This window comes from Meleagris gallopavo, chromosome Z (genome assembly GCF_905368555.1).
Source record: "Meleagris gallopavo chromosome Z, MGAL_WU_HG_1.1, whole genome shotgun sequence".
Lineage (NCBI taxonomy): Eukaryota > Metazoa > Chordata > Aves > Galliformes > Phasianidae > Meleagris > Meleagris gallopavo.
In genome coordinates, this window is record NC_139435.1 from 56,077,295 (window position 1) to 56,092,776 (window position 15,482).

General features: G+C 52.2%; 2 protein-coding genes across 2 annotated transcripts; both read left to right on the forward strand.

Moving 5' to 3' along the window:
• The first annotated feature begins 6,021 nt into the window (after positions 1-6,021).
• Positions 6,022-7,079, forward strand: LOC146542312 (uncharacterized). Its single transcript, XM_085213039.1, has one exon. It carries the CDS (start codon positions 6,037-6,039, stop codon positions 6,979-6,981), a length of 945 nt encoding a protein of 314 aa, XP_085069165.1. The 5' UTR covers positions 6,022-6,036; the 3' UTR covers positions 6,982-7,079.
• Positions 7,080-11,494: 4,415 nt separating this feature from the next.
• LOC146542313 (uncharacterized) lies at positions 11,495-12,537 on the forward strand. Its single transcript, XM_085213082.1, has one exon. The coding sequence runs from the start codon at positions 11,495-11,497 to the stop codon at positions 12,437-12,439; it is 945 nt and encodes a 314-aa protein (XP_085069208.1). The 3' UTR covers positions 12,440-12,537.
• The last annotated feature ends 2,945 nt before the right edge of the window (positions 12,538-15,482 follow it).

The following is a 15,482-nucleotide window of genomic DNA, read 5'->3' on the forward strand; positions in this document are numbered from 1 at the left end:
GAGGATCGAACTGCTACCATCTGAAGGTCTAAAAACTGATCACAAATTTTAGTCACTAAGAATAACTAATTTTCTCCATAAAAGTAAATACAAATGAATGCAGTTGAATTAGAATATGGATCAGAAAAACCTAACCCAATTAAGCAAATTTTCTGTATCTGTCCTGATGCTTCACCCATGTAAGAAACATTAGATTGCTCATCCTATATACATATGTCTTGCATCATAGCCTTAGTGTTTTGATTTTCTTCTTGAGGACGTGAGCTGAGATAACTCATGAACAAGAAGAATATGCAGGGCAGTTTTCAGCAGCACAACAGCTGACCAGAACACTGAAAAGGGCTTCAGAGATTTTAGTTCTGCCAAAGACCTTTCTGTAGCTCCAGCTTCGTCTGAGCTCAGGTCACCTGCCCACATTTGGTCTGCCTGCTCTAGAGCACAAGCTGTCCAACACAATTGCGCAACACTTGTCATATTGACACCCTGGGGTCCACTAACACTAACTAAGGATCATTCTCCTTTTCAAGATGATTGATTTTAGTAAACCAGTGTTCCTGCCTTTGTTGGTGTTATTTCTCTCAGTCACAGTTCTTACAGTCACAGTAATATGTGTATTAACCCTCTACAACTCTTACTTGCAGAAACATCGTGTGTGAATAGAAATTTATTATCTTCTCTTCATCCTATCAACAGCCAGATGAGGACTAAAATCACCATTGCTTGACTAGAATGTGATTGAATTACAGAAGGATCTCTGAATAAGGCTTGAAATCTGAGCAAGGTTGCTCTGATATATGAGATGAAGCAGAACTTGCTGATGAAGATGAATTTATGACAGTGTTCCCAATTTACTCTTTCCTCTCAGGATTTATCTGCATAATCATAACTCAAGATGGAGTGCATCCACTCACAGTTTGATCAGATATGTTCCTTCCTGGAAGGAGTGTGCAGCTAATACAAGAATGAACCAAATGTGGCTTTGTGCTCTCTGAAAGACTTCTCTGTTGTTCCTCCCTCTTTGTTGGCAGCAAAAGCAATGTAATTCTGTCTCTATTTTGGCATGGAGCTCAATGTATCCAGGTTTGACCTGATCGTAATGGAAAAAGCTTTTGCTCAGGATGCAGCTGAAGTAAAATCACCAGTAAAAGCTGTTTGTAGCTGTTTGCTGAGTGCTTGATTGCACTGAGGGAACACTGTTCAGACAACTCCTGAGCATTACCTTTGGTAAAGGACATCTGAGGTCAGAGCAGGAAAATGATGGGTATGGATTTTTTCATTCACAGTTGAAATTATTTGCAATTCTGTTCAGAAGAGTGTAGGGTTCCTCTCCTCCCTCTCAGAAAGGTCAAGGGCAATTGTGTTTGTCAAGAAACTGTACTATAAAGTGAATAGGTCCTGCAGGATAATTCCTTTATACGTGCCAGAGGCCTGAGCTTCTCAGAGGTTTTTTTGTTGAATTCTAGATGTAAAACTAAGACCGTGTCTGGAAGCTGCGTTTAGTGGGAAATATGGGTGTACATTCAGTATTCAATATGCAGACATTCCATCTGGACAGTGGTCCTGTGATACACTCAGGGTCCTATTTTACTACTTTACGATGGTGTGCAGACAATAAGAAATATTGCAGTCCCAACACAGATAAATAGAGTGAAACAGCTTGTGTTCAGACAGGCAAGGCACAGCAAATATAAGTGACTTTGCTCAACATACTGCTATGACTATGTAAAGAGGTGTGTGGCTGACTTCTGAACCTCCAGACAATGGCAGTTCTTCCGTGTACATTTCTGGAGACTGACTGTACCTTTTCCCTGCTCTATTATACTTCTGCCTTGACTTTTTTCCTTAGCAAATGTAGTTTTGGTAAGCATTCTTCCTTCAGGACTAAAGCCCAGCTTGAGGACTGTGGAGCAAAACCCACAGGAAAGCTGAGGAGACTTTTTTTTGGGGAAAGAGGACTACCAAGATATGGAGATGTGTTCTAGATTCTTGGAGCAAGCAACACTGTGCAGCAGTATTCATTAAGAAACGCATACAAAATTATATTTTCTTGAACAGTTTGTGCTATGTCATGTGCCAGGTGTGACACAATGGGGTTGAGTACAAGGGGATAGGTATTCTTTGACATTAGGCACATAAATTTATGTGACTCTCCCACAGAAACAGAAGTATTGATGTAGAAGAGACAGAGAGGCTGGGAAAAGGTGATGTCAGGATGAATGATAATACTACATTAAATAAAGTGATCTGCTGCAATCTCTTTACCAGACGAAAGTAAGGACAGTCAGTCTTATACCACATGGTCTTCTACAGCATTCTTGATGTCAGTGTAGTGTCAATTCTTGCTATATGTGTCACAAGCTCAGTTCTCCAGTCAAAGCATTAGATCTGTCCCTGAATTATCTCTTAAAAGTGCTCAGTTTCTCTCAGGCCTTTCCTTTTATCTCCTCGTATCAGTGGGACAGAGGCTTCCTATGATAGTTTGAAAGATTGCTTTGTCTGTTTTTCTGTGTCTGCTGTTATCTTCCAGAGTACTGGGATAAAAAAGGGACACACGACAGAGTTCACATGGAAAATATGCACAATGAAGGCTGACACTGCAGTTGTGGGCAGGCTGCATTTGTTGGAAGTGTTTCTTGAATGAACAGATGGACAAGTCAGTAAGAGTAAACCTTGATTCTCAGAAAACCCTAGTGAAGTTTTCTAAGCAAGCTGTTTGGAAACCAGCTTGGTACCTGTGTGTGAAATATGTAAAAGAATGTACTGGAAAAGCGCAAGTATGAATTTTGTCTGTGGTTTCACACTTTTAAGGAAATGAAGAGCATCTTTTGGGCAAGGCATCACCACAAAGAAAATTTTCTCATTTTTCTTCATGTACTGAAAATGCTTTTGTGATGGTCATGGCGCAAAAATTTGAGGGTGGTGACAATTCACTGCTACTGTCTATCTCCTGCCATTTTTTAAATTCTTCTCTCCTTATCACCAGCTACAGACTGAATTGGTACTCTGACACAGGTATTTCCTGAGACAAACAGGTATTTTTGTTCTGGTGCACGACAGTATTTAAACGTGAGTAATGAGAAGTGGCAGGAACATCTTGTCCTGCTAAGTGCTTTTGTGTTTCTTTTGCATTCCGCATTCTACAAAAGAGAACAATCAAGATGGGTAAACCTCTTGCTTGTGCCTAGAATCATACGAGAGCCTTGCTGCATATGTTGTTTTTATTTGTCCTACAGGATGTCTGTAATGTCGTTTTTTGCATTTTGCATGTGTACATCAGGCATTTGCAATGAAACGATTAAGCAAGACAGCCTGATAAAGCTTGAAAATATTAAAAATTAAAAATTAATGTTGGCAGATAATTTGAAAAAGAATATGCAAGGGTATTGTTTTTGTTTATTGTGATTTTAATCCATTCTTTGTGGATACAAATAAAAACATTTTATACACACACAGATGGACTCACACACATATACATACCTGCAAATAGTTTGATACAACCTGTTTGAAGTATCTCTAGCAATTAAATATCACTGCTAGCCTGGTAGTGCTCCTCATTACTAGGTGAAGTATGGTGTGTAAATAGTAGAGTGAGTACTTTACTGCTATGTTAGAACTTGCTATGGGGATGTGGCACTATACTCAGACTACTGTGACCTACCACTGCTTTCCCAGCTGTAACTCCTTCCAGGCTTCAGTGCAGAGTAGAGTAAATGAGCCTCTGTTTTGCTGCAATGAACAGGCATTGCTGCAGGGTGTCAGGTGTCCTGAGCTGAGCAGCCAACTGTACAGCAAAGGAAACATTGTTTGCTGTAACACAACCTAAGTGAATCACTGGCATTGCATACTCATATTGGCAATGCTATGCGTCAGTGAATACTAAGCATCACCTCAGAACAACATATTACTTTTGTTTGGAAAAAACAGGTTTGGGGTAGATATGGTATATTGGTGTTTAGACATGGTTGCTGCAAGAGAAAATTCTAATTAGTGGTATCAGTTTCATCGTGAGGCAGGAAATGCTGCCAGCTGCTGGCAGTTCCTGGTTTTCTGTTGGTTCTCCATGAATTTACCACACACAGAATCACAGAATAATTAAGACTGGAACAGATCTCTGAGACCAAGTCCAACCACCAGCCCATCTGAATTAGAATGTTGAACCTCATGAGGTTCAACAAGGCCAAGTGCAAGGTGCTGTACTTGGGCTGGGAAAATCCCAGTAATACAGATTGGGCGAAGAACCCCTTGAGAGCAGCCCTGCAGAGAAGGACTTGCGGGTCCTAGCAGACCAGAAGCTGGACATGAGCCAGCAGTGTGTGCTTGCAGCCCAGAAAGCCAACTGTGTTCTGGGCTGCATTAAAAAAGGGGCGGCCAGCAGGGAGAGGGAGGTGACTGTCCCCCACTGCTCAGCTCTTGTGAGGCCCCATCTGCAGTACTGCGTCCAGGCCTGGGGCCCCCAGTACAGGAAGGACATGGAGCCCTTGGAGTGGGTCCAGAGGAGGGCCACTAAGATGATCAGAGGGCTGGAGCACCTCTGCTATGAGAAAAGGCTGAGGGAACTGGGATCGTTTAGCTTGGAGAAGAGAAGGCTCCAGGGAGACCTCATTGTGGCCTTCCAGTACTTGAAGTGAGCATACAAACAGGGTCAGAATGACTTTTTACAAGGGTGGCTAGTGATAGTGTAAGGGGGAATGAAACTGAGACAGCAGAGGTTTAGGTTAGATGTTAGGAGGAATTTCTTCACCCAGAGGGTGTTGAGGTACTAGAAAAGATTGCCCAAGGAGGTTGTGGGTGCCCCAGACCTGGAGGCATTCAAGGCCAGGCTGGGTGTGGCTCTGGGCAGCCTGATCTGGTGGTTGGTGACCCTGCACATAACAGGGGGTTGAAACTATTGATCACTGTGGGCCTTTTCAACCCAGGCTATTCTGTGATTCTATGATTCTATGACTCTGATTCTCCTTTTCTGCCCTATGACAAATGGTGCTGGCCACACAAGCCGTTTCTGCTGGGTAAGTGCTCCAGCCTCACGGCCTCCGTAATCTCCAGTGAGTCCGTCTGGACGGGCAGTGTCACTCCTTGTATCAGTCTGCAATCTCAGAAAGGAAGTAGAGCCTGGATTAAGCCTGGTGTGTGCTGGGCAGAGGGGATCAGCCCTGCTGCTAGGGCAAAAGAACAGGAGAAAATCTCCAGGGGCGAGCCACGGGCCGTCTTTGACCTGATGTGGGAGGAACCAGTGCACGGAAGGGGCAGAGCAGCAGTGCTGGCTTGTGGGGAGAGTAACTTAGGCCCGTGTCCTGTTGCCTCAGAGGAAGACATAGGTTTTGTTGACACCTCAGTCCTGTATACAGATCTGGAGATTTGTCACGGCTGGGGCGACGTGGGAAGACTCAGTCAAAGCCCCAGACACTGCTGCAAAATGCCAACAGCGAGCAGACACAATATAGGGAACGGAAGGGACAGAGGCACTGCGGAAAACCCGGATGCCATTGCTGGGCTTGGAGTGCTGCAGATGATGCTCGCCCATTGTGACGTCACTGGCACCCATCCCCTACGTGAGGGATAGTGACATACGCAGCAGTGGATTGTGACCTCTTGGCCCTCACTGCCTGTAGCCGGGCACAGAGTCTCTCACTCTGCCTTGTGCCCGCACTCCAGCCGAGCGTGTCCGTGAGGTTTGGAGCGAGCAGCGAGGATAGCCTTGGAGCTGGTCTCGTGCTCTGGGAGCTGCCGACAGCCGCTCTCAGTGCTCGTCCCCAGAGCCACTGAAGCTTCTTCCCCGCCCTGCCTGGCTCAGGCAGCCGGGGCACCCAGGAGGCCGCAGCAGCAAAGGGAACCGGTAAGGGACGCCTCAGCCTGGGCAGCCCAGCTGGGAGGGTTTCCTTCCTGAGGGACCCGGGCACTTGTTTGTCCGCTGACGGGGTCAGCGAGTAACCGTGGCCTCTCTTCCTTTCCTAGCGCGACCCCTGCTGCTGCAGCAGCGGGCTGAGGAGCAGCCCCTCATCCCCTGCGCTCTCCTGCCCACCACAGCAGCTGGACAGCATGGCCACCGAGCTGGACCATCTCTGCCCCATTTGCCTGGACGCTATGGATGACACTAGCTACGTGATGCCGTGCCTGCACCAGTTTTGTTTTGGCTGCATCCGGCAGTGGGCTGAGCGCAGGCCCACGTGCCCCCTCTGCAAAGGCACGGTGGAGTCCATCTTGCACTCGGTGCGTGCGGACGACGACTTTCAAGAGCTCGTTGTCAGATGGCCTGCGCAGGAAGGGAGAGCTCCCGAACCCCAAGCAGGGGCTGCAGGGCAGGTGCCTGCGCCTGCGGTGCCCACCGGGGCATCTGTGTTCCGCCAGCACCCAGCTGTGCTCCAGCCCCTACTGCCCTGGTTGCGCCAGGAGCTGAGGCAGCTCTTTGGGGCTGACCGCAGGACAGCCTCTGCAGCACTCCACCTTGTCATCTCCAGCCTGCGCATCTTTGGCCTGAACGAGGGAGCGCTGGCCCTGCGGCTGCTCTGCTCCCTGCAAAGCCGGGCCGCCAGCTTTGTGCGACGGCTCGTTGTGCAAGTTGCGCGGCTGTGCAGCAGGCAGGTGCAACATCCGCCTGGCCCGGAGGCCTCCCATGCTGCCGCAGGACGGGAGGGCAGCCCCGCAGCTGCCCTTGGTGCAGCTGCCCCCCCAGCACAGACTCCCGACCCCGGCCCACAGCCCTCCAGCAGCACCAGGGAAGACAACGTGGAGGAGGAGCTTCCTGTCCCCTCAACCGCTGCCCTTAGTGAGGGTCCCAGCCAGCCTCCGTCCATCCCGGCTCCATGGCAGACGGGCCAAGCAGCAGCCCAGCAGGAGCCGGGGGAGGCAGTGCCAGGTCCCTCAAGCACCGGCACGGGCAGGGAGTGCTCATGCAGGGCGCCTCGGCGAGCTCCAAAGAGGAGGGCCAGCAACTCTGAGGCCTCTGCACCTCCTGCCAAGAGGCCACCCTGCCGGCAGCACTAGGACACCGCCCCAGCAGCTGGCGAGAACAGGGCCGGGCCTGCAGCTGGGGCACAACCAGCCCTCAGGGGCTCGGACTGTCAGACCACACAGTCACACAGTGGCCCGGGTTGGAAGGGACCTCAAAGATCACGAATCTCCGACCCCCTCGCCACAGGCAGGGCCACCAACCTCCACGTGTAACACCAGACCAGGCTGCCCGAGGCCCCATCCGACCGGGCCTTCAACACCTCCAGGGACGGGGCATCCACCTCACCGCTCCCCCTGTCAAGAACTTCCCCCTGACATCCAACCTAAACCCCTCCTCCCTCAACTTCAAGCCATTTCCCCTTGTCCTGCTGTTATCTACCCTTTCAAAGAGTTGCAATAAAATTACAGAAAAGTCTCCGTGTTGCTACCGGTGCCTTTAGTGGTCAGCGCTGTGCACGGGGGAGGTCCGACCTCTGCTGGCCCTGGAGGCCTCCCATGCTGCTGTTACCGTTCCTTTAGAACCTCCCTTAACACCATGGCAAAGGCAAACGTTGACAGAGGAGGCACTGCTTTATTTCTGCGCAGGGCACAAGCTGGCTCATCTCCACACATCAAACGCACCCGTGTCCTTACACTGTCTTCTGCTTACAGTCCCAAAGGTTTCACTCCACACCCATCACATACCCATCCCATTGATATATGACATGCTTACAAGGTTACACAAGCATAACTGAGTCTTCTGCACCTGCGCACAGGGTTCAGGGTGGGTCTTTGATGGTTGCTCGGGAAGGTGTCCCCCCTCCTCACTTTGACCACGTTTGGGCACAGGTTTTCTGAGGTGCTCTGCTCATGCAGAAGCAAAATGGCTTGTGACAGCTTCTTGGCAATACCCAGCAAACTACTTGCAAGTAGGCCCAGAGTCACATGCAGAGGGAGGAATGGGGAAGGAGCTCTCTGGCCACGCAGCACCCCTTTGCAGGAGGCAGCCCGGCTCCCAGACACGCTCTCCTGTTTATCCCTAGATGGAAGGGGTTATCCCTAGAGAGAAGTCCGTGACAGGGGGCCCGTGACAGGCCCCGGGAAAAAGGAAAAAAAACGAAGGGCTACTAACGGTTTGCCACGCGACCCGGCCGGCCCCGGGCCACGTGCGCTCCGGGAGAGGGGGAAGGGCAGAGAGCTAGCAGATAGTTCTACCGAAGAGAAAACACAACGGCAACCATCTGAGGAGGAACGGTAACTTACTACGTCAACCAAACCAAACCAAACGAGAGAGACAAGAGTACCCGAAGTACGAGTCAAACCACGAGAGTGCAAGGGAAGCACGTGCTTTTCTCCGTGGGAGCTGAGACGGCTGAGCCGGTGCCCGAAGGAGAGGCAGACGCTCGGGTCCTGGCCGGAGCTCCACCTCACTTCCTCTTCCCTCCAGGTCCTCCGGGGATGCCGCCCCTCCCCTCCCATCGCGATACTCACAGTGCCCATAAGGGACAGTAAGCGGGACCAGAACATTAACTCTTTAACTGCCACACTGGTCCACAGGATGTTCTGACGTGGAATACCGACGACAAGGAATCACCAAACCGCGACGTCTCCCTACAACGGCTGGCCCTTCCGTGAGCCCACGGTGGGTCCATCCCTTCCGGTCACATAGGGAGCACAAGTGCCAACCACTTGCCTGCGCTCCCTAGGCCAGCCTCACCCCTTCACCAGGTGCCCAATCACCAGTGCAAGCCATGACCTAGCAGTTCCCCTGCAGGAGGACGCCTAGTGTCCACCTGGCTTCTACTGGTTGGTTACTGTGCTGGAATCGCGCCCCTCTTTTGAGGACGTTGCTTTTGTGACGGAAGTCTTGTGGTCCGGAGGGACATTTATCGCAGAGAAGCAATACGCCTGCAAGTAACTAGGAGCAAGCACCTCGATTAGGCAAAATGGCAGATGTTCAAGGGCACTGCTCTTACTCAGCACTACACCTGCAAGTTACAAGCAGAACGATAGCTGCGATCAAAAATGGCAAACAACTGGCTCTAACGCATCGCTGCCCCGGGGCAGGAGGGCAGCCCCGCAGCTGCCCCAGGCCCAGCCGCCTCCCCAGCAGAAACTCCTGCCTCTGGCCCAGGGCCCTCCTGCACTCCGGGACAGCGTAGATGAAGTCCCACCTGCAGCTTCCTGCCACTTTTTCAAGGGAGAACTTGACAAGCGTGGCTCCTTGCCCTCCAGTCTTGCAGGACCTCTTTCCCTTTGTGACTCAACAACCACGGGGCCTGGCCCTACACAGCTGCTGGGGCGAGGGCCTCTCAATCGGCTTCATGACAGAATCATGACAACATTGTTCATCCCGGAGAAGAGAAGGCTCCGTGGAGACCTGTCAGTATCTAAACGGGGGCTATCAGAAAGAAGGGCACAGACTGGGGTTTGTTGATAAGACAAGTGGACATGGTTTCCAACTCAAAGAGGGGAGATTTAGATGGTGACAAGGTGAGAAGGAAGCGTTTTTTTTTTACCGTAAGAGTGGTGAGGCAGTGGAACAGGGTGGCCACAGGGGTGGTGGATACCACGCAGGATCTTTGGGTACGTTCAAGGTCACACTGGAACAGGCTCTGAGCAACCTGATCTAGCTAAGGAAGTTCCTGTTCCTTGCAGGACAGTTGGCTAGATGACCTTCAAGTGTCCCTTCTGTTGGAAATATCCAAATAATTTTCCAGGACGGTTCCCCTGATAAAGCAGATTTTATTTGCGATTGCAATGGCGGGCGTCCTGCAAGCAGGAGCGCACCGAGAAAACAGCGTTAATTACATCTTTTATCCCCTATTGCCCGACGCTTATCTCTTTCTGCCCTGGTTCCTCACTGGCTGAGTACTGCAGGTTTACACTCTTTTGCGACGCTTCACTAGTCATACAAATACCAAGTAGGCACAAATCTTTTAACGTTCAGACACAAATATCTTAATTGATTAATTGCTTTCCAACAATTGCTTTCCTAACAAGTTTGACCATAACTCTCTGGTGACTGTTTTACAACCACAGCCTCTTAATTGTTTAATTACCCCCCTTGTCAATTACCCCCCTTTACACTGAGTCATCGTTCTGGTCATTTATTTGTCCTTATCTCTCTATGAGATACGTTTGAAAGGACGATGGAGGGGAGTATCCTGGAGCCTGCACGTGGCATCCTCACGTTCCCACAGTGTGGGACAGCTCTGCTTTGTGTCAAGGCCCTGACTCCTTGAAAGTTTGTTAAATATATTTCACTCTTGCCGGTCAAATGAACAACTTCACAGTATGTTTCCTAGTTCAGAACACTATACCCACATTGTTTAAAACGTTTAAATTCTATTGCAGCTTTGTGAGAAAGTATGTGTTAGGCAGTCCAGTAACTATGTTTCTAAAATTTGTTGCTAATATGTATACGCTATTATTGCATTCCACATCAGCTAATTCTAAAGTTACGTTACAGCTTAATTCTTTAGCTCAATTGCCCCTTTTCAGTGATCAATGCAGAAACAACACTTTTCACTTTCCACACCTCCAACTGAAATGATTCTATGATTGTGCACGATGGCATCTCGGGGAAATACATTTGTTAAGTAAATTCTAGAAGAAAATACATCCTGTATTTACTAAGGCGTCTACCCACGTGAGTTGTTTTCCACAGGAAATACTAGGATATTGTAAGGCCACACAGGAAGAAACCAAACTAGAGGCCGAGAGAGAGGAACTCCAACGCGCAGACCAAGAGAGTAGTATCTGCTAGAGTACTTTGTACTGCCTCTCACTACTTACACTTAGGTTTGAGTGGTGAATTGAGAAATAGGACTCGGTTAAGTTTCTCAGACTCTCTCATCTTTACTAGCCATCACGTGGGTTCCATCTGTCACGGCTGGGGCGACGTGGGAAGACTCAGTCAAAGCCCCAGACACTGCTGCAAAATGCCAACAGCGAGCAGACACAATATAGGGAACGGAAGGGACAGAGGCACTGCGGAAAACCCGGATGCCATTGCTGGGCTTGGAGTGCTGCAGATGATGCTCGCCCATTGTGACGTCACTGGCACCCATCCCCTACGTGAGGGATAGTGACATACGCAGCAGTGGATTGTGACCTCTTGGCCCTCACTGCCTGTAGCCGGGCACAGAGTCTCTCACTCTGCCTTGTGCCCGCACTCCAGCCGAGCGTGTCCGTGAGGTTTGGAGCGAGCAGCGAGGATAGCCTTGGAGCTGGTCTCGTGCTCTGGGAGCTGCCGACAGCCGCTCTCAGTGCTCGTCCCCAGAGCCACTGAAGCTTCTTCCCCGCCCTGCCTGGCTCAGGCAGCCGGGGCACCCAGGAGGCCGCAGCAGCAAAGGGAACCGGTAAGGGACGCCTCAGCCTGGGCAGCCCAGCTGGGAGGGTTTCCTTCCTGAGGGACCCGGGCACTTGTTTGTCCGCTGACGGGGTCAGCGAGTAACCGTGGCCTCTCTTCCTTTCCTAGCGCGACCCCTGCTGCTGCAGCAGCGGGCTGAGGAGCAGCCCCTCATCCCCTGCGCTCTCCTGCCCACCACAGCAGCTGGACAGCATGGCCACCGAGCTGGACCATCTCTGCCCCATTTGCCTGGACGCTATGGATGACACTAGCTACGTGATGCCGTGCCTGCACCAGTTTTGTTTTGGCTGCATCCGGCAGTGGGCTGAGCGCAGGCCCACGTGCCCCCTCTGCAAAGGCACGGTGGAGTCCATCTTGCACTCGGTGCGTGCGGACGACGACTTTCAAGAGCTCGTTGTCAGATGGCCTGCGCAGGAAGGGAGAGCTCCCGAACCCCAAGCAGGGGCTGCAGGGCAGGTGCCTGCGCCTGCGGTGCCCACCGGGGCATCTGTGTTCCGCCAGCACCCAGCTGTGCTCCAGCCCCTACTGCCCTGGTTGCGCCAGGAGCTGAGGCAGCTCTTTGGGGCTGACCGCAGGACAGCCTCTGCAGCACTCCACCTTGTCATCTCCAGCCTGCGCATCTTTGGCCTGAACGAGGGAGCGCTGGCCCTGCGGCTGCTCTGCTCCCTGCAAAGCCGGGCCGCCAGCTTTGTGCGACGGCTCGTTGTGCAAGTTGCGCGGCTGTGCAGCAGGCAGGTGCAACATCCGCCTGGCCCGGAGGCCTCCCATGCTGCCGCAGGACGGGAGGGCAGCCCCGCAGCTGCCCTTGGTGCAGCTGCCCCCCCAGCACAGACTCCCGACCCCGGCCCACAGCCCTCCAGCAGCACCAGGGAAGACAATGTGGAGGAGGAGCTTCCTGTCCCCTCAACCGCTGCCCTTAGTGAGGGTCCCAGCCAGCCTCCGTCCATCCCGGCTCCATGGCAGACGGGCCAAGCAGCAGCCCAGCAGGAGCCGGGGGAGGCAGTGCCAGGTCCCTCAAGCACCGGCACGGGCAGGGAGTGCTCATGCAGGGCGCCTCGGCGAGCTCCAAAGAGGAGGGCCAGCAACTCTGAGGCCTCTGCACCTCCTGCCAAGAGGCCACCCTGCCGGCAGCACTAGGACACCGCCCCAGCAGCTGGCGAGAACAGGGCCGGGCCTGCAGCTGGGGCACAACCAGCCCTCAGGGGCTCGGACTGTCAGACCACACAGTCACACAGTGGCCCGGGTTGGAAGGGACCTCAAAGATCACGAATCTCCGACCCCCTCGCCACAGGCAGGGCCACCAACCTCCACGTGTAACACCAGACCAGGCTGCCCGAGGCCCCATCCGACCGGGCCTTCAACACCTCCAGGGACGGGGCATCCACCTCACCGCTCCCCCTGTCAAGAACTTCCCCCTGACATCCAACCTAAACCCCTCCTCCCTCAACTTCAAGCCATTTCCCCTTGTCCTGCTGTTATCTACCCTTTCAAAGAGTTGCAATAAAATTACAGAAAAGTCTCCGTGTTGCTACCGGTGCCTTTAGTGGTCAGCGCTGTGCACGGGGGAGGTCCGACCTCTGCTGGCCCTGGAGGCCTCCCATGCTGCTGTTACCGTTCCTTTAGAACCTCCCTTAACACCATGGCAAAGGCAAACGTTGACAGAGGAGGCACTGCTTTATTTCTGCGCAGGGCACAAGCTGGCTCATCTCCACACATCAAACGCACCCGTGTCCTTACACTGTCTTCTGCTTACAGTCCCAAAGGTTTCACTCCACACCCATCACATACCCATCCCATTGATATATGACATGCTTACAAGGTTACACAAGCATAACTGAGTCTTCTGCACCTGCGCACAGGGTTCAGGGTGGGTCTTTGATGGTTGCTCGGGAAGGTGTCCCCCCTCCTCACTTTGACCACGTTTGGGCACAGGTTTTCTGAGGTGCTCTGCTCATGCAGAAGCAAAATGGCTTGTGACAGCTTCTTGGCAATACCCAGCAAACTACTTGCAAGTAGGCCCAGAGTCACATGCAGAGGGAGGAATGGGGAAGGAGCTCTCTGGCCACGCAGCACCCCTTTGCAGGAGGCAGCCCGGCTCCCAGACACGCTCTCCTGTTTATCCCTAGATGGAAGGGGTTATCCCTAGAGAGAAGTCCGTGACAGGGGGCCCGTGACAGGCCCCGGGAAAAAGGAAAAAAAACGAAGGGCTACTAACGGTTTGCCACGCGACCCGGCCGGCCCCGGGCCACGTGCGCTCCGGGAGAGGGGGAAGGGCAGAGAGCTAGCAGATAGTTCTACCGAAGAGAAAACACAACGGCAACCATCTGAGGAGGAACGGTAACTTACTACGTCAACCAAACCAAACCAAACGAGAGAGACAAGAGTACCCGAAGTACGAGTCAAACCACGAGAGTGCAAGGGAAGCACGTGCTTTTCTCCGTGGGAGCTGAGACGGCTGAGCCGGTGCCCGAAGGAGAGGCAGACGCTCGGGTCCTGGCCGGAGCTCCACCTCACTTCCTCTTCCCTCCAGGTCCTCCGGGGATGCCGCCCCTCCCCTCCCATCGCGATACTCACAGTGCCCATAAGGGACAGTAAGCGGGACCAGAACATTAACTCTTTAACTGCCACACTGGTCCACAGGATGTTCTGACGTGGAATACCGACGACAAGGAATCACCAAACCGCGACGTCTCCCTACAACGGCTGGCCCTTCCGTGAGCCCACGGTGGGTCCATCCCTTCCGGTCACATAGGGAGCACAAGTGCCAACCACTTGCCTGCGCTCCCTAGGCCAGCCTCACCCCTTCACCAGGTGCCCAATCACCAGTGCAAGCCATGACCTAGCAGTTCCCCTGCAGGAGGACGCCTAGTGTCCACCTGGCTTCTACTGGTTGGTTACTGTGCTGGAATCGCGCCCCTCTTTTGAGGACGTTGCTTTTGTGACGGAAGTCTTGTGGTCCGGAGGGACATTTATCGCAGAGAAGCAATACGCCTGCAAGTAACTAGGAGCAAGCACCTCGATTAGGCAAAATGGCAGATGTTCAAGGGCACTGCTCTTACTCAGCACTACACCTGCAAGTTACAAGCAGAACGATAGCTGCGATCAAAAATGGCAAACAACTGGCTCTAACGCATCGCTGCCCCGGGGCAGGAGGGCAGCCCCGCAGCTGCCCCAGGCCCAGCCGCCTCCCCAGCAGAAACTCCTGCCTCTGGCCCAGGGCCCTCCTGCACTCCGGGACAGCGTAGATGAAGTCCCACCTGCAGCTTCCTGCCACTTTTTCAAGGGAGAACTTGACAAGCGTGGCTCCTTGCCCTCCAGTCTTGCAGGACCTCTTTCCCTTTGTGACTCAACAACCACGGGGCCTGGCCCTACACAGCTGCTGGGGCGAGGGCCTCTCAATCGGCTTCATGACAGAATCATGACAACATTGTTCATCCCGGAGAAGAGAAGGCTCCGTGGAGACCTGTCAGTATCTAAACGGGGGCTATCAGAAAGAAGGGCACAGACTGGGGTTTGTTGATAAGACAAGTGGACATGGTTTCCAACTCAAAGAGGGGAGATTTAGATGGTGACAAGGTGAGAAGGAAGCGTTTTTTTTTTACCGTAAGAGTGGTGAGGCAGTGGAACAGGGTGGCCACAGGGGTGGTGGATACCACGCAGGATCTTTGGGTACGTTCAAGGTCACACTGGAACAGGCTCTGAGCAACCTGATCTAGCTAAGGAAGTTCCTGTTCCTTGCAGGACAGTTGGCTAGATGACCTTCAAGTGTCCCTTCTGTTGGAAATATCCAAATAATTTTCCAGGACGGTTCCCCTGATAAAGCAGATTTTATTTGCGATTGCAATGGCGGGCGTCCTGCAAGCAGGAGCGCACCGAGAAAACAGCGTTAATTACATCTTTTATCCCCTATTGCCCGACGCTTATCTCTTTCTGCCCTGGTTCCTCACTGGCTGAGTACTGCAGGTTTACACTCTTTTGCGACGCTTCACTAGTCATACAAATACCAAGTAGGCACAAATCTTTTAACGTTCAGACACAAATATCTTAATTGATTAATTGCTTTCCAACAATTGCTTTCCTAACAAGTTTGACCATAACTCTCTGGTGACTGTTTTACAACCACAGCCTCTTAATTGTTTAATTACCCCCCTTGTCAATTACCCCCCTTTACACTGAGTCA

Excerpts from the sequence above, each read along its gene's own strand:
- LOC146542313 (XM_085213082.1), top strand. The coding sequence starts at position 11,495 with ATGGCCACCGAGCTGGACCATCTCTGCCCCATTTGCCTGGACGCTATG.
- LOC146542312 (XM_085213039.1), top strand. The coding sequence starts at position 6,037 with ATGGCCACCGAGCTGGACCATCTCTGCCCCATTTGCCTGGACGCTATG.